This window comes from Malaclemys terrapin, chromosome 4 (genome assembly GCF_027887155.1).
Source record: "Malaclemys terrapin pileata isolate rMalTer1 chromosome 4, rMalTer1.hap1, whole genome shotgun sequence".
NCBI classification, from domain to species: Eukaryota; Metazoa; Chordata; order Testudines; family Emydidae; genus Malaclemys; species Malaclemys terrapin.
In genome coordinates, this window is record NC_071508.1 from 104,833,867 (window position 1) to 104,853,284 (window position 19,418).

A 19,418-nucleotide genomic window follows, 5' to 3' on the forward strand; every position below is an offset into this window, starting at 1 on the left:
CCCCAAAATTTCCCCAGCCGTTGCTGTCTCAACCCGTCAGGGTAAGCAGCTGGTGCGCCGAGACACTTTGTTTACTTAGATTTACCTCTGTGCCTGCGGACGCTCGAGGTAAACAAACCATCTCGGCCCGCCAACAGCTTATCCTGATGGCCTGGGAGCCAAAGTTTGCTGATCCCTGAATTATAGGATCGGCTTATGAACGGGTTATAAACAATTTCCATTTTTACTTATCCATCTTGGGTGGGGTGGGGGGTCAGCTTATAAACGAACCGGCTTATGATCGAGTATATACAGTACTTTCTGAAATATAGTATTCAATATGAAGTCACTGCCAATTTCTTGAGGCTCCCAAACTAACATGAACGAAACCTTCATGTTCATGAAATATCTTCGACAAAGTTGTTACAAAAACACTCACTTGGAAGTTATGCTTTTTAACGAAGTTTAGTAACTTTTAAATAATTTTGTAATAAACCTAATTGAGGGGTGTCTATTACTTTGGGTGCAAACAGTCTTGCTGTGTAGAGTTGAAAATGTCCTTTGCTGTACTGCGTTACTGGCACAAAGTTGCTCTGAAGCTGGCATATATACCTCCAGCAGGATCATCAAAGTCAGGGGTTTTCAAACTGGGGGTAGGGGTCATGAGGTTATTACGTGGGGAGTCATGAGCTGTCAGCCTCCACCCCAAACCCCACTTCACCTCCAGCATTTATAATAGTGCTAAATATAAAAAAGTGTTTTTAATTTATTGGGGGGTTGCTGTGTGAAAGGGGTCACAAATACAAAAGTTTGAGAGCCACTGATCTAAGTGCAAGAGGATTCTCTGGCAGAGTGGAAGTTCAGTTTGGAAGGGTGTAGTCCTTTCTTCTTTTCCTACACCTCTTAGATGTCCTGACTCCTGGGGGAATTCTGCATCACTGCACATGTGCAGATTTCTTTGCTTCCCTGCAGAAAAATGACTTTCTGACAGGGAAGCAAAGGGAAGCCACAAGAGCAGTTATGCAACCCTCCCCAGCTGTATGTTTTGGGTGCCCAGGGCAGCCGGCAGAGAAGTAAAATCACTGTGAGGCAGGGGGTAGGACTGGGGAAGATCCGGCTGGTGGTTCCTACCCTGCACGGGCTCAGCTACTAGTCCCGGCTAGGCTGGGGAGGAATCTTTGCAAACTTCCTGCCCTCTGCCCGCCCTCCCCCTCCCCCCACTTCTTGCACCCATGGCTCCTCAGCTGCAGGAGGAGGGATCCCTGTACAGGGAGCTGGTCCCTCATCGCCTTAACCCCGTGTATCCAGATCCCCTCATATCCAGTCCCTCCCACTGAGCCGAACCCCCCTGCTCTCAGAACCCCCTTGATGTGCCCCATTCCCCCTGGACCACCACAATGAGCCACCCGCACCTGGATCCCTACCCCAACGAGCCCCAACCAGCTACACCTGGATCCCCACCCCACAGAGCCCCACTCCTCCAGTATCTGGATCCACCACTGAGTCCTGCACACCCAGGCCCCTGTGCTGAGCTCCCGCCCCTCACACTGACCCCCCTGCTGATCCCCAATCATCTTCACCTGAACCCCCCTGCAGAGTCTCATTACTGTTGCACCTAGAACTCCCCCAACAGGCACCTGTGCAGCCAGATGTCCCTTGCACCTGGGTTCCCCACTGAGCTTCCCACACCCAGATTGCCTCACACAGAACCCTCTCAACCCACACCTGGATCCCCCCACACAAAGCCCCTACACACTTGGATCCTGCCTTTCTGAGCCTGCCTGCCCACACCTGGTGCACCTGGAATGGAGGGACAGGGTCCTGGGGTGTTTCTGGGGCAGGCCCGGTCCTTGTGACATGAGGGTTGGGTGCAGCCTCACCACTGAGTCTGTCACAGGAGGGGGAAGCTGCACAGTGATCTCCCACCTCTGTGCAGCCAGTGGCCTGTGCCCCCTAATGCCATGCTGGAGCTTCCACATTTATTTGACAAATAAAATTTGCAGAATTTTAAAATATTGTGCGCAGAATTTTAAAATGTTTGGTGCATAATGTCCTCAGGAGTAAGACGTAGTCTTTTAGCACTTTGTGAATTTTATAATTGCAGAATGTAAAAAGCAACAGAGGGTCCTGTGGCACCTTTGAGACTAACAGAAGTACTGGGAGCATAAGCTTTCGTGGGTAAGAACCTCACTTCTTCAGATGCAAGTAATGGAAATCTCTAGAGGCAGGTATATATCAGTGTGGAGATAACGAGACACTGATATATACCTGCCTCTAGAGATTTCCATTACTTGCATCTGAAGAAGTGAGGTTTTTACCCACGAAAGCTTATGCTCCCAATACTTCTGTTAGTCTCAAAGGTGCCACAGGACCCTCTGTTGCTTTTTACAGATTCAGACTAACACGGCTACCCCTCTGATAATTGCAGAATGTGACTCTTACACTACATCCACTCTTCACTGAATAGAAAAGATATGTTGCACATACGACAAACATCCAGATTCTCCTAGTACCACCAATATAAAACTGTTGTTGCATTTTTGTTTAGAGGCTTTTAAACTTTTTTCCCCTTCAACCATGAAAGGACTGCTGTTACAGATTACGGTTAGAAGGGTGTATATACAGGCTTCTTAAATTTCTTAATCAGTCTCAATTGTTCAGCTGTAGGAGGTGCTACAGGACAGTTGGCTACCTTTCTCAGCAAGTGACTATTTCATCTATGACATGGTACAATATTATTATTTTTGTTATTAGGCTAGAAATACATTGTGGAATGTACTGTTATGTTTCAGATAGATTTGTGGCCCATGCATTCATAAAACTTTTTGGAAACTTCCGGCTTGATTGCTGTAAATATGTAAAGAAAATGAACGTTAAAAAAACAAACAAAAAAACTATGCATGGACTGGTGTCCTCTCCTTCTCTGTTGGTGTCACGAACACCTACCATTCTATAGTGACTGAGAAATTCCACGTAAGATGCCCTTAGAAGCTTCTGACTACTCAGTTTAAATAGTAGCTGTTGAAACACACTCTCTTTCTTTTCTGGCTAAGGGAGTGAAAGACTTGGTATTTAATCTGGGTCTCTTGTATAGCACTGCAGAGGACTCTTTGCATAGAAGGTTGTGGAAAGTCTTTAGGTTTTTTATCTTCTGTCTGCTATGAAGCAAAGTAGTTATGTACCTGAAGGCAGAATTTTCCAGTACAGATGCCCCCCTACTTACGCAATCGTTCCATTCCAGATAGTCTCTAACCAAGACAATGTATACACACCTTTTCTTTTGTCTAATGTAAAAAGCTTGATATACTATTGGAAGTAAAAGTATTTAAAACAAAATACCCACACAGTAAACAAAATTTATAGAAACTAATTTTTTCTTGTGCTGTGCCAAAAATAAAAATATTTTCTGTAGAATATACAAATTGGATGAGAGGATAAAAGTATATTACGTCAGCGTTTGTGTGGCTGCTGTTTCTCTATTTAGAAATGTCTTCAGCAAAGGAAAATCTTGCTCTAGTTATTTGCCAGTAAGATATTTTTTATATATATATCAGAAAACATTTGAATACAAAAAGCCACATCTACAACTTACCCTGCTGCCATGTAATTGCTTTAAAGTTAGGATTATTGGTGTATAATGTAAGTATTTTGATCTTCTCTAATAGCTGAAACTAGCTATATAGCTGAGTTTTGTTGAGAAAATAAAAGTCCAATAAACTGGGCAGCTTGACGGGCTTTTATATTTAATTCGTGCTAGGAGATGGATGCTTTTTTGCCTAGAATGAGACCAGAACAGCTTGTTTTGATTAAAGGAAGCACTTTTCAGGCCTTACCTTGGTACTGTGTATGTTTGTCCTAATAGAAGAGTCTTTGTAAATTGCTGATGTCTTTGATTAAGATGATCTTGGTCAGCATGTCATGGAACGGTGTAAATAGTTGATGAGTCCAGATTTGTACATGACTAATGATTATAGATTAAAACTCTATTTTTTTATTTTTTCCATATTTGAGTTACCAGGTTTTTGGTTTCTTTTCTGTCAAGTATTGCCATTGCAGATCCCCACTCTCAAGAGTGCCTACTAGTCACAGAACCATCTGGAAATCACGATGTGGGGCTGGTATATATGCCTTCACATGTGTCTGAAAGGGGCTGTGGTTTCTGTTCTATGTTCATTTCCTATTATTGAAGGGAACAGGTCTCTGAACCATCATTTCTCTTTAAGTGCTCAGTACTATTTAACATTTCTAACTTAGGAAGAAGTAAAATTATATAAATATTTTCTTGTTTAGTGCAAGTTTATCATTGCTCCTTTTGTTTGCTCAAATGCAACAACTCTGCATAGAAATCTGGATTCAAGTGATCTCAGATGTTGTATTCGGACAAAGTGTCCAAGAGAAAACAGTACTCCAAATGCTGAAAGTTCTTCAGTTCTTTTGCTAAAGGATTCTGCAGTCAGTGTATTATTGGCTTTGTGGATTAAGTTAAGCAGGAGCATTGGCTGGAGCTACTATTAACACAGAGAACCTAGAGTGCTGAGCTTAATAGGACTGTTTCCGTTTCTTTCATTCCTGTTGTTTCAGAGACTCTTAAATCCCTCAGGATGCAGGGCTGCTTCAGAGTGAAAGAGTCCACAAGATCCAAATATTCTGGCTTTAGACTGAAGGCTGTGTTTAAGTAGTTCTCCCCCCCCTGCCCTTCTCCCCTAAACCCTATGTACTCAGATCTGGAGTTGAGTGACTAAGAGCATGTCTACACTCAGGGCCGGCTTTAGAAAGTGCGGGGCCCAATTTGAACATTTTCAGCAGGGCCCCAGCAGGGATGAGTAAAAAAAAAAAAAAATGTAAAAAAAACTTTTCATTTCTTCCATGTATTTACTTTCCATAACTCTATAAATAATAACAAAATTATATATTGTGTACCTTGCTGGCTGGAGGCAGGGCAGGGGCTGACTGGAGGTAGGGTCTGGCTGGAGGCAGGGCAGGGGATGCGGGGCTGGCTGCAGGCAGGGGGTGTGAGGCTGGTTGCAGGCAGGGCAGGGGTTGCAGCAGGGGCTGGCTGCAGGCAGAGGGTGCGGGGCTGGCTGGAGACGGGCTGGCTGTGGGCAGGGCGAGGGGTGCAGGGCTGGCTGCGGGCAAGGGGTGCGGGGCTGGCTGGAGACAGACTGGCTGCGGGTAGGGTGGGGGTGCAGGGTGCGGGCCGGGGGTGCAGCAGGGACTGGCTGCGGGCTGGGCAGGGGCTCCCCTGCTTCTACCACCCCGGCCCTTTAAATAGCTGCCAGAGCCCTGGGGAAACAGCGGGGCTCCCGTGGCTATTTAAAGGGCCGGGGCGGTAGAAACAATGGGAGCCCTGGACTTTTCAAATAGCCTTCAGAGCCCCACAGCCCTACCCCAGGACTCCAGAAGTGGGGCTCTGGTGGCAATTTAAAGGGCCTGGGGCTCCAGACCCTGCTGGGAGCCCCAGGCCCTTTAAATTGCCCCCTGGGGAAGCTGCGCCGCCCCGGTACGGAGTACCGGCGATGGCAAAGGCGCGGGCCCCTCTTAGGCGCAGGGCCTGAATCAGGGGAATCGGCTGAATCGGCCTAAAGCCGGCCCTGTCTATACTATGCACCTTTTAGCGATGCAGGTGTGCTGCTACAGCTGTGCTGCTCAGAGGTGCACAGGGTAGAAGCTCTCCCGCCATCAAAAAACAAAACAAAAACCCCAACAATGAGCGATGGTAGCTTTGTCGGTGGGTGAGCTCTCCTGCCAACAAAGTGCTGTTCACACCGGTGTTTTTTGTCGGTAAAACTTTTGTCGTTCGGGGTGTTTGGTTTTTCTCACACCCCTCAACGACAAAAGTTTCACCGATGAAAATCCAGTGTAGACAAAGCCTGAGAGAATTCTTAATCCTTTTTTTTTTTTTTTTTCTGACTGCCAGAGACAAAGGCAAGAATCTGAGCACTGTCTTTGAGCCCAGTATGAAGAGCCAGTGATAAGAGTGTAGTGTATAGGCGGTAGCATCCATTGGGTTTGGAAGGGTCTTGGAGTCAGAAGGAGTGTGGAATCCTGACTTTCTGAATTCTGGGCCCCTCAAATGTGATTCTTGACAGTCTGCTCTCTTTCCTTTGGAGTCCTTTGGATCAGAGTGCTGTGTCCGTTCTAAAAGGGAGCTTGGAGTGACAGTAATTTGTGCTCCATTCTCTTCCGAGCAATGGAAGATTATCCTTTTCTCCCTACAGTCTGACTAATTCATGATCTCTCAGGCCTGTCACATCCTTTCCTGGGACAATGTATGACTCGACTTCAGAGGCTTGAATCCAAAAGGCTCCAGGAATTACCTTGGAAATTAGACCTAACCCCTAGACCCAAGGTATAATTTCAAGATCGGATAGATGTACATGCACTAGTGTTTAATTGAGCTAGTTCACTAAAAATAGTAGTGAGGTGGCAGCAGTGGTGTGGGCTAGCTGCCCGAGTACTTAACTAGATTTCAGATGGGATTGAACTCAGGAGGATAGTCTATGCTGCTGCTTACACTGCCATTTCTGCAGAGGTATTTTTTAGTACACCTCTACCCTGATATAATGCGACACGATATAAGATGAATTTGGATATAACGCAGTAAAGCAGTGCTTTGTGGGGCGGGGCTGAGCACTCCGGTGGATCAAAGCAAGTTCGATATAATGCCGTTTCACCTATAACGAGGTAAGATTTTTTTGGCTCCCCAGGACCGCATTATATCGAGGTAGAGGTGTACATGTAGTCTATCTGAATTGGAAATTATACCTATAGCTGCAGTGTAGATGTATCCTTAGTTATATCTGGAATGGGACTGGGGTTCAGTATGAAGTTGTTGGATCTTTGAATTTCTCTGTACCTGGAATTAGCCCCATTTTCAACCACTAGTGTAGCTGCACTGATGTAGACCCTTACTATAGACAGAGTCACAATTTCCAATGGTGAAGCTTACACCTGCTTGAAATTCAGGTAAACTTCACAAGTGCAAACTGAAGTTTTCCTCATCTGTACTAAGGGTTTGCATTGGTGCAGCTACGCTCATTCCTGAAATGGAAATTAACTCCAGACAAGGTCTTTAGATTCTGCTCGTAAATTGTAATACTGACTTCAGAAATAAGATGTTGAAGATGGTTTGTTTTTCTTCACCTGGTTCTTGATCCAGGCACTATTAATCATCTCGAGATGCTCAGTGTATTCCCCTTAGACTTGACACTAGTACCACAGCCTTTTACCTTTATAGGCTAAATACACTATGGTTCATGTAGCAGCAGTCAGCCTGTTCTACAAGGATTCTTGCTAAGAAGTCATAATCAAAGTAGACTAGGAAACCTTCTCTAAAGCTTATTACCTAATATTTGAGAAGAATTGCACTGTAATACATAAATCAAGAAAATCTTCGGTTAAAGACTTAGAAATGTATTAGCTATTATGTTTTTTTATAAAATTATGGTCTTTTTAACTCCAGGCCACATACAAATAGGTTGGTGATCCTAAGTAAAGTGAGTTTAGGATATAATAGCAATGTGCTCCTTTAGCAGTGTATTTTATAAATGGGGAAAAGTGGTTTTTGCTTTTCTGTGAGCTTTAGAGAACCTATCCTGGTCAAGAAATTGGAGAAGCCGTATTGTGACGGCGCATACACTGGACATGTGGAGGAATTTGGTGGAGATGCGAAGTATGAAAATAAAGAATCTGCACAATTTAACTTTAAATTAAGCTATTAAACAGCTATACAGTGAATTTCTTGGAAATGAAAGAGAAGATGACCCAAAAATTACATGATGCATGTCTAGCCTGATTATATATTGACACTTTCCAATAACTGCATGTGTGGGAATGTTGAATAGGATAATTTGGAGACCCTGAGCTAAAGGACAAGCAATGACTTATTTGTCTACAGAAGTTAAAATCGTGGCAAATGGAAAAACACCTAATAGTGCTGCCAGGACCATCATAGATGTTGGAGTTTGACTATCCCTATTAGTTCAGCTTTTATGAATCTGCAAGAATTTAATTGTTTTATAATCGTGCTTCAGTCTTCACGGCTGAGGATGCTAGGGAGATTCCCAAACCTGAGCCGGCTTTCATAGGTGACAAATCTGAGGAATTGTTACAGATTGAGGTGTCACTAGAGGAGGTTTTGGAATTAATTGATAAACTTAACAGTAACAAGTCACTGGGACCAGATGGCATTCACCCAAGAATTCTGAAAGAAGTCAAATGTGAAATTGTGGAACTACTAACTATGGTTTGTAACGTGTCCTTTAAATCAGCTTCTGTACCCAGTGACTGGAAGATAGTTAATATAACACCAATATTTGAAAAGGACTCTAGAGGCAATTACAGACTGATAAGTCTAACATCAGTACCCAGCAAATTAGTTGAAACAATAGTAATGAATAAAATTGTCATACACATAGAAGAACATAAATTGTTGGACAAAAGTCAACATGGTTTCTGTAAAGGGAAATCATGTCTTACTAATCTATTAGAGTTCTTTGAAGAGGTCAACAAACATGTGAACAAGGGGGGATCCAGTGGACATAGTGTACTTAGATTTCCAGAAAGCTCACCAAGGTCCCTCACCAAAGGCTCTTACGTAAATTAAGTTGTCATGGGGTAAGAGGGAAGATCCTTTCATGGATTGAGAACTGGTTAAAAGACAGCGAATAAAGGGTAGGAATAAATGGTAAATTTTCAGAATGGAGAGGGGTAACTAGTGGTGTTCCCCAAGGGTCAGTCCTAGGACCAGTCCTATTCAACTTATTCATAAATAATCTGGAGAAAGGGGTAAAAAGTGAGGTGGCAAAGTTTGCAGACGATACTAAACTGCTCAAGATAGTTAAGACCAAAGCAGACTATGAAGAACTTCAAAAAGATCTTACAAAACTAAGTGATTGGTTAACAAAATGGCAAATTAAATTTAATGTGGATAAATGTAAAGTACTGGATAAATTCATGGAGGTTAAGTCCATTAATGGCTATTAGCCAGGATGGGTAAGGAATGGTGTCCCTAGCCTCTGTTTGTCAGAGGGTGGTGATGAACGACAGGAGAGAGATCACTTGATCATTATTTGTTAGGTTCACTCCCTCTGGGGCACCTGGCATTGGCCACTGTTGGTAGACATGATACTGGGCTGGATGAACCTTTGATGTGACCCAGTATGGCCACTCTTATTTTCTTAAGCATATATAACAATTGTCCAAAGGCTAAAAAGTTTGAAAGAGGTTTTTTTTTCAGCTGACAGTGAGTTGTGGATGACAATATTTATAAACCAGGCTGCTACAGGAGGATATTCATGCATGTCTGACTCCTCCCACTCAACAAAATCTGTGTAAACCTACTGTAAGTGATGTTGAAGTTAAATTGTAGTAAGCAGAAGGGCAGATCTCTCTTTTGGGCATATGTTTCAGGAAAACATTTACATTCAAATACTTGTTTAAAATGTATTGTTTGTAATTCACTTAAATTTCCCTTTTTTCAATCATGATTAAAACATAATAGAATTATTATTAAATGTTTCTATAAATGTGGCTGAAGATTTTTGCCCTTTTTGAAAATAAATATTAAATGGACCCTGTTGGGATTTAAGGTGGGAAACTGAGTCCACCCAATTTAGGCGTAATGAATTTCTGCCTTTATTTATACAATTTCAGACAGAATACGGACTTATACTGTCTGAACATATATTTATATGGGTATGGGTCCCAATTTACCACATTTCAGGGCACCTGGAAGTTCTCCTATACTCTGTGATGGTTGTCACCTCCTCTGATCCCTCAGTCTGTTCCTTCAGTCCTGTTCCTTCAGTTTCTGGTCTGCTGTTTCTCCAATTTGGGCCTTGTTTACTTCAGTACTTTTATACATTTCCTCATTACATATTTGTTAACCTTTCTCCAATCAGTTTTAAGCACATTAAGCAAGCGTTTTAGGTCACGCACAAGCTTCAATTCACACAACTTTTGCTGTTTAATTTCCATGTCGTCATGGTTCATTGTCATCCTTCCCCTGGATTTTCCCATGAAAAAGGGGCTTCTTATCATTGTAGGTTTGTGTATTTTTTACCCCAGAACTTCCAGCACAACATGATACCTTTGTCCTGTCAATAATAACATCATTTTAAGCAAATCTGTATGAGAGGAGGAGAATTGGCAAATCCACAATCATGCTAGTAAGGCCTTGACTTAAGTGTTACCTTATCTAAATTCATTCACTATTCATAATTATAAATTATTAAAATATAACTCTTAATCTTACCATTTAGCTATTTCATATTTATATTTCAATATAAGTCACAAACAGTATATTGTGTCATTGTACTCCTACCCGTGAATCTACTTGGTGGGGGGGACCTTTTAATATCACCACCAGTTTTTTGTCTTCTGCAGACGTATTTTTCAGGGGACTTTGAGAGAAAAGTCCAAAACCTTACATTTGTGAATACAAGAAAAATGGATTTGATCCCCTCTACTCCTTCAACTTCCCCTCCCCCTTTCGTGTGTGGGTGGGTGGAAAAATTGATGGAGCTGGACCCCCCAAGCCTGGGGAGGAAGGGTGAAAAACCTCAGGAGGAGCAGAGGTACATTGATGAGCAAGAGAAAGATGCAAGGCTGGGAGGTGAATACATTGATAGGCTGGGGGACAGATAGATACGATGCTGGGGACAGCACAGAATTCATTAAAATTTTGGGATTTGGAGAGAAGTTGGAAGATCCAAATCATTAGGCAGCCAGCGAGAGCTCCTGCAGCAGGGGCCAAAATCACCTTTCTCTATGCATTGAGAGAGCTGGCCACACTGGTTTGCCACACGCATTCAGGGTGGCATGGGAGAGTTCAGAAATGAAAAAATTGTCTTGTATTTTTTGGTGTATTAAAAATTCGGTTTTTGGGCCAGTCGTGATTATTTTGCGGTTTGACTCATGATTTTAGAACTTTTGTGGGTTGGCAAAACTGAGGACTTTTCCTGCAATAGCTCCTTCTGGCTACCAAGGGCTGGCTGTGTACTGCTGAGCACAAAAATGGGGAGCAGGAAAACTTTCCTGTGTACTGAATGCCCCTCTCTCCCACCTCGAAAAAAAACATTTTACCCAGGCACCATGCAGTAGAGGAGGAAATAGTTCAACTTGCTTGATGAATGCAGAGGGAGGGCAGGGACAAGATGGAATAGACAGGAACAGGCTAAAAACAGGTGGTAAGAGGGCAGGAGGCATGTGCATGTGGATAGGAGGGGAAGGGACAGGAGTAGTGCTCATGTGGATAAGAGCTTGGAAGGTGGAGGGGATGGAGCAGGAGTCTGACAGGGGAAATAGGGGCCGATGAAGGCAGGGAGTATCTGTGAAGGGGAAGTGCAGAAGTGTGTTTAACTCCTAGAAAACATTCTCCTCCAGAACTTTGAATTTAATCCAGGGTCTTGGAGTCTCAATAGTCCTCTGCTGTCTTCCAAATAGTTGTGAAACGCACTGGCAAAATGTCTTTTCCCTTTATCGTTTCTATTCTGCATAGAGGCTAACTGCTATCAGTTACTCATTTAACTCAAGTAGTTTGCATGATCTGTGCTCTGGCTCTCACGGTTCCAACTCTTCTAATGAGCTGTCTGGTAGTCATAATGGTTCCACATGTAATTCCTGTGGGTTTTTTTTTTCAATAGGCTTTTTAAAAAAAGTAGGAAATTGCCTTAAAAATACCTTAAGAGAATATTACAGTTACAAAGTCAAGTACTCAAAAACAAGGACATTTCAGTGTTGAGGTTCACACTGAACCTCACACTGCTGTGCCTCCAGCTTTTAAACTTATTGGCAGTGGGTCAGCTTTCATGTGAGTGCAGCATGGGGTCTTTCTCCTGCAGGAGCTTCAGGATCAGGAAGTACCCACACTGCCAAGTCCTCTCAAAGCCAAACATCCCAAGTCCCTTATGCCTGAACTATAAGTGAAGCATATACTTAGAGGGATCTCTGAGGAAAGGAGTTGATGAGGGTGACCATTGACCCTGAGAAAAACACACTTTTTTAATCCCTCTTAGCTTTTTGTTCTCTTGCCCTATCCCACTGCCAACAGGCCTCTGGAGTGGCTGTGCACAGAATATGGCACTCGTGCTGGCATGGCTTTGCATCAGTTGCCTCACCTGTCTTGCTCAAATTGCTCTAATGGTAAAGTGCACCAGCACCGCTTCATTTCTTCTCCTTGCCTCCTCAGGGAAAACACCAAGAGAAGAACTTAACACATTTAGCCATCCTCACTGTAGTGTGTGAGTGCTTCACCACCATTAAAGAATTTTAACCCTCATAACACTCATGTGAGGTAGGGAGGGTATGATTCTTGTGTACATTGATCTAATCCAGTCTCCTCAGAAGGAGCAGCCCTGTAGTAGGCAAAGGGGTAATAACTTAAAAATACTCAGCTTTGGGGGGAAGCAGTTACTTTTAATAATCTGTTATATGCAACCCAGTTTAGAAGGTAGACATTTCTATTAGTCTGTTTTTTTTCCCCATTATTGGGGAGGATGCTGCAGTGTTTTATCCTGTGCAACAGATACGTTTTTATTTACTTTCACACCAAGGAAAATACCCTCCTGTAAACACGAGATTGAAGAAACTGTGTGAAGTTTCAGAAGAAATAACATCTAAAGAAATTCTGTCTTTAAATATCCTAATAGGTCCTTGTGTCTTGCAAGATGATGATTTAGTAGGGAGTTTTTTCCTAATAAAAAATCTTGGATTATATGATGTACTCTAAATATTAATTCAGGTGATAATCTTTTGGACATATCAGCAGAACTGTAATTATGGTCAGTAGTTTGAATAACATTTTATTGAAAAGTTGCTTAACACATTTAAAAGCTTGCTTTTGTAGTTTTTAGATAGCCTCCAACTCACTACTCTTGTACTATTTTCTAAGTGTTGACTGATGATTGCATCTTTGTGTTGACACATACGTGATTCTGATCTTCGTTCAGTTTGACATTTTTGTATGTGTATAACTTGTAAATGAAATGTAATATATTTTATTTCTGGTTGCTAGTTTAATTTCCACATTTAGGTGCTGATTATACAAGTGAAATGGAAAAAATAAGTGGCTATGTAGCTGCAAACAGTCCAGTAGTACTACATTTTTGACAGATAAAATGTTTGATTTCAGGATTATTTTCATCAGTTGTTTAGTAGCCTGGAACATGAATTTCATTATGGAAAGCTCCTGCACATGCTAATAATAAAAGACTTGGACATGAAATTCAGCTATTTTCTCTTTAGTTTTCACCCAGTGTAAACCTTTTAAGCCAAAATCACAAGCCTAATGGCAAAACTTTTAATAAGCCCCAATGAATGGGTCCTAGATGCCAAGCTGATGCTACACTATATTTTTATTTTACATTTGTTGTGGGATATTCTGTGTGTATGTAAGTAAACTAACTAATGTGCAGAATGCAGTATCCTTAATATAAAACATACTGAAGCAACTTGGTTCTCAAAAGATGCAGAAATATTCTTACCTCTTTTGTTGTCAATGTGAATCTTTATTACATCTGTTTTTGTGTATACATAATGATAACTGACTTCTGTAGATTTGTTGTGAAAGATGGCATCATTATAATTTCACTTTAATGGTGTTTCATGTTAACATGTTAATTAGTTTAAATACAGAAGAAAAAGCATCACTGTAACTCTAGACAAATAGTATATTATATTCCTGAGGCTGCATATTTGTTCTTGTGATTATTTTATTTATTTATTTATTTATTTATTGATCATCCTGTTTGCTTTCTGGTGCAGATATGACCAATCATTTCCATTATGTCAGAATGCTTTTTACTTAAAGCACACTATTTTAAATATCTTTTTACTTAAGTTTTGCCATTAAGGAAAACTCACATACTGTAGATGTGATCTTAATTGAAGGTTTGTATTGTGAATGTTTTATTACACTGCTTAATAACAATATTTTTGGAGTAACTGTGGTATGTTTTGTTGTAGCAGAAAAAGAAAACTAAGGCATTCAATCCTCCAACCCGTAGAAACTGGGAAAGTAATTACTTTGGGATGCCCCTACAGGATCTGGTTACACCTGAGAAGCCCATACCACTGTTTGTTGAAAAATGTGTGGAATTTATTGAAGATACAGGTAGGATAGAAATATTGTTGGAAGAAAGATTTTTACCCTTTTCTTCAGTGAGGAATGTATGTCTTTTCTTTAGTTGTGAAATTGATTTGATAATTTTATTTTGACATACAAGTACATATTTGTACAATTTTAAGGTTTTGTTTACTGTAAGATAAAAATGCATTTCAGGAAGATCGAGTATGTTTAGACCATATGCTTAAAGTGATTGGTTTTATGGGTATTTACACACACAATTTTTAAATATAGCCACTGCAGCTCTTTAAATAAGCGGCTAGCTTCATTTTTAACGTAAGTAGAATTATTTAGAACTTTAACACAATGACACCATGATTGTCACTAATATATTTTGCATAATCATATATCTTGATTTTAACGTGAGTGCAATTTGTTCAATAAAATCCTTTCTACCAACTTATATTTTCTTTTTAAATTGACATAATGCTTTTCTTAGTGGTTCTCTTATGATATTTAACATTTTTCAAGTAAAAATTACTGTTCATGCAGTACATTGTGTAGTCCAGTTGAACTCTTCTGAGGATTCTCTAATAGTAAAAAATATTTGAAAACAGTATATGCATGCACACTCTCTAATACAGCATAACACACATTCTTAATCTGTTTTGTATTTTTTTTACACCAGCGAAAGCATCATACTAAGATGTTACTGATTCATGTTGGCCAGCATTCTTACCCCCTGTAGCATTCCAGTGATCTCAATGGTTGTAGGGAGACGCAGTATATCTATTGCTAGTAAAATAAAACTGTATATTTTTATCAGTAATACAAATGCTGTTTAGTATGTGCTATTGTAATGTTTCCAAGAGAGCTACTGCAGGTGATATGACCAGTAGTCATTGCCATGGAGAAGTTCCAGCTGTCGTATGTGGCATTGATATGATGTCCATACATTAGATGAACTGATCTGGCATTGACCTTTTGTAGGATCAGAGAATTAAGAAAATGAATAGTCTGTCTCTAACACTTTTCTTTCATGACTTCCCTGCCTAAAGGCAAGAGCTGGTGTTTGACCCTCCCCAACCCCTCCAAAAAAAAAAGAGAGAGAGAAGGCACTGTATAAAGTAGTCTACTTGATAATGGCTTGCAAATGTTACCAGAATATGGCAGATGAATATGTTCATTGGTGGTGAATCCATTGCCCAAATCAAAAATGTTCTCTTAAAAATGGGAATAAAATGTTCTAAGTTAAAATATCTGTTGATAAAAGTTATTTTGGAAGAATAAATTTAATTTTTAGAAAGTCTACAGATAGGTAATATACAATATTATCTAAATAAACTCTTGCATATTCATAGGTCTTTTAGCTGTCAAATGATAAATTGGACATTTAATTTTGTGAGAGCACTTTCAATTCTCTGAGAAAAGTTAATTTTGAATCCTATATTAACCGGGGAATTTTACAGGCGATTGCTTGTTGAATACCACACATGGAGGCACAGAGCATCCACCAATCACTTAGGATATAAGGTTAGCCGCAAGAAATACTGTCTTGTGCTGTCTTTCTGCATTTTTCAGAGATACTATTGTCGTATCTTTCAAAGACTTTGATTACAGAATTAGCTTTGTCAAATCCTTTTAGGACCCGCATCAAATGCTCAGCAGTCAATTCATCAAAGGTGTGGAGTTTGTCTCCAGCCATCATTGGTATGATGGCCATGGCATCGCTGATGTACACTGTGGATTTTTTGCTTGTGGGTTTTTAGCTCATGGATTCTTTCAGCTTGAGCTCCTACTTGATGCCCTCATTCAGCTTTGTCTGACATGCACATAGTCCTGTTGGGTGATTAAGAACAGTTCCCATTGAAACATCTTTGTCTTGCTAAGGACAGGGCTCTGCGGAAGCAATATCTGGACTGATAGTTACTGTGATTCTTCTTCCCTTGCCAAATTTGGTGGTCTTGGCCATGTCAGCAAACGTTTTGATGACAGTTTTCTTGACTGCGCTGAAGGAGCTAGATGTCCCATCAGAATCAAGTGTACTTCTCACCAATCTCTCCATTTTTTCTTCACCAACATCTGCTATTGTCAGTAGAGTCTCTTGTCTATCTGATGTCACATGCAGTCTGGTAGATTTGCTGATATTCACCTCTAGATGTGATTCAGGATCAGTGGGTTTGTCAGATTATTAATGACATGGTTGGTAGGAGCTGTTAGATGCTTTACATCCCTCTTCAGTTCAGAGGCAAGGACTTGTTTGTGAACTTTGTCTTCACTACTATTTTTGGGCCACTTCTTTCTCTATTATGAATAGCTTTTGCAAATATATACTATGAAGCTGTGTATTGTCATGCATAACACTAATACTGACCTGTGCATAAGTGACACAGAATTAAAAAGCTAGTCTCTAGAGTATTTCAAAAGCTAGTGGTGCATGCACAGGCTATTACAAATTAAAACCTTCTACTAAGGCTATGTCTACACTACCATGGTAAGTCAACCTACGCTATGCAACTCCAGTTACGTGAATAACATAGCTGCAGTCGACGTACCGTAAGGTCGAGTTACTGCGGAGTCTACACTGCGGGGGGTTGACGGGAGAAAATGTCTTGTCGACTTACCTTACTCTTCTCGTCGGGGGTAGAGTACAGGGGTCAACTGGAGAGTGATCTGCAGTCAATTTGGTGGGTCTTTACTAGTCTTTACTACTGCTATATCGACCGCCGGTGGATCAATCTCAGAGTGTCGATCCCTGCCATAGTGTAGACCTGCCCTAAGAAGACTAGAGGCTGCATTTATGAACAAAAGCTTGCAAATGGAGAAGCATTACGATAGGAATTCACATACATTATATCTACCCGCTATGCTGCTCGAGCCATGAGAACACATGCTCCTGGTGCATAATCTTTAGTTTGAGACTGATATGGTCAGCAGTGTTCAGTTGAAAGTATAGAAAACTGTTATCACTTGTGAAATACTTCAACAATTAAGAATATGCAATGTGAAAATATTTCATGTTAGTATGTTGCAAAATGTTATTTGCTATTTTTGACATATGCTAAACAGTTTAATCATTTCGGGGTGGGGGGCAGGGAGGGAAATCTTTGACCATTCAAAACCACTAAAAATCTCTTAATACGTTGTCATTTGGTAGCTTTGACCAATAAATAACACATTAAGGTTCTGAGTTAATGTAATCAGTAATAACTGTAGTCAGTAGTCATGTTGCAGTGTTTCTGGAACTGTGCAAAAAAAAAAGGACACTTTTTTTATTTTGCATACCATTGTTTTACCTCGTCTACAGACTTATGCCACCACTTGGCAGCTCAACATCAGATCTCATCTAAATATATTAAAATAAACTTTCAAATCCTATATGATGTGATTGTGTATACGGTGGGTATATTAAACTCCAAAAATATGGCCCTTTTTGGAGAATTGCCACACTTCTCCTGAGGTAAGGAAGGGACTTGGCATGTTAGGGTCCTGCAGTTTTATCTACATAGGCTAAAAATTCAAGGACATCCCACTGTCTCAAAGTTCTGGAAAGTGGGCATGTTAGCTTAACTGAAGCTGCATTTAGCAGAAAAGTATAGTCTACTGTACTATCTCTGTAAGGTGGAAACAGATATGTAAATTGTATGTATAGTTCTCAACATTTTTATCTCGCACACTGACTGCGCAGTGTTCTAAAATTATGCTCTACTTATTAACCTTCCTTTGTCCTTCCCTTATCTGTGTTTATCTGAGAATCTCATCAGATCTAATTTATCCTGGGCTAAAAAGTTGTATTATAAGAAATGGTAGCTGTTAAAGTGGAGGAGAAAATTATTAAGATCTTCATTAGAGAACTGCAAATTCATAGTTTCTCTGTTAGAGTTCACTGTTACAAATGTTCACTTTGACATCTAGTTATAATTACGGTATTCTTAGATGTGAAAGTTTTCAAACTAGTGGCCTCTCCAGGAAAAGGACCACTTCTTTACTGCCAGTGGTTGACAAGTCTGATTCTTTCCTCAAATCTGCACGTAGGCTGAAGATTGAGTGCAAGGATTAGTAGACCTTCCTACTTAACGGAAGCTTTTACATAAAAATGGATTCATTTTCGTAACGTTTATAGTTGCCAAAAGTTGAGGGTACTATTGTGGGAAAGCTTGGATTAAGTGAGTTTTTTGCATTTAGCTCTGAATTCTGCTAATGCTGGTCATTCTTATTTCATCTGGCAGGGAGTTCCATTGTCTTTGTTTGGCTCCCGTGAAAGTTCTGTTTCTTGCAGTCATAAATTTGCCATATTGATCAACAGTTTCATTGTTCCAGTGTAGATGTCATGAGAGGTGGTCATGGACAGAGAAGCATTCTGTTACGTAGGACTCTGAAAATCTTGACAATAGCCTTGAACTAGTCTGTGTCACTGGGGAGTTAGTGCAAAAATTGGCAAGTTGAAGTAATGTATTCCTGGCAATCTGTGTTTCTGAGCTGGCTGGGTGCTCTGTTCTGAATCAGTGGGAGCTTTCTCAGGGCATGGTACTTCATTCCTAATATAGAATTACAAGAATTGGTTAGATTTTCCCCCATATAAATTCTGCAGAGCAGTTTTATATTGTCAATACAAAAGTAGGTAGAATATTGAACAATTTAGGAAAAACATATTAAACTTAATATAACACAATAAAAACAAGTACTATTTGGATTATACTCCTTTGTGTATTCAGTTAAAAAATCTTTATTTTAAATTTATTTGAGGCTGATCCAGAATTTCCAATGTACTGCTCCAAATGTGCCACAAAGCAGGTGATTTTGCTTCATGGTACCTTGCGTGTTGCGTAAGAGTCCTGCTTGCCACACATCTGGGGCAGGAAGTTTTTCAGTTGGGGTATCCGGATGCACTAGTCTTCCTGTGTGGATCATGACAATATTGAATATTCTTTGTATTACAGCAGTGCCTAGCAGCCCTAACTGGCATTGTCACACTAGATGTAATCTCTGGACCAAGAAACTTATTGTTTATATAGACAAGACAGAGAGTGGGAGAAAAGTATGATTACCCCATTTTACAGATTGGGAGCTGAGGTGCAGAGAGATTGACATGTTAAAGGTCACAGGAAAACTGCAGTGGACATGGAAAATTAACTCAGAATTTTCTGAGTTAACAGTCCAGTGCTTTTAATCACAAGGCTGTATTATTTCTCTCATTGTTGAGGAAGGAGAAGATTTGTCTGATTCAGCAGGTGTTATACAATTGTTGGGTTTGATAGCTGTAACAGTATTTGGAGTTATGGGCATATCTACCTATGAGGCAGTCTCAGTGGTCCCATGCTGTATGGCTTTCATGTTGCAGTTATGTAATTGAACTAAAATAATATAAATACAT

The 19,418-nt window shown here is 40.5% G+C and overlaps 1 protein-coding gene across 4 annotated transcripts in view; it reads left to right on the plus strand.

Annotated features, from left to right (window-relative positions):
* The window catches only part of ARHGAP5 (Rho GTPase activating protein 5), an 86,040-nt gene that overhangs the window by 14,811 nt on the left and 51,811 nt on the right, over positions 1-19,418 (plus strand). For 3 of the 4 annotated variants that reach the window (XM_054025926.1, XM_054025923.1, XM_054025924.1), the window contains exon 4: positions 13,945-14,092. In XM_054025926.1, the coding sequence (XP_053881901.1) occupies positions 13,945-14,092 (148 nt within the window). The remainder of the gene's footprint in view (positions 1-13,944; positions 14,093-19,418) is intronic. The other variant, XM_054025925.1, reaches the window with a different exon arrangement.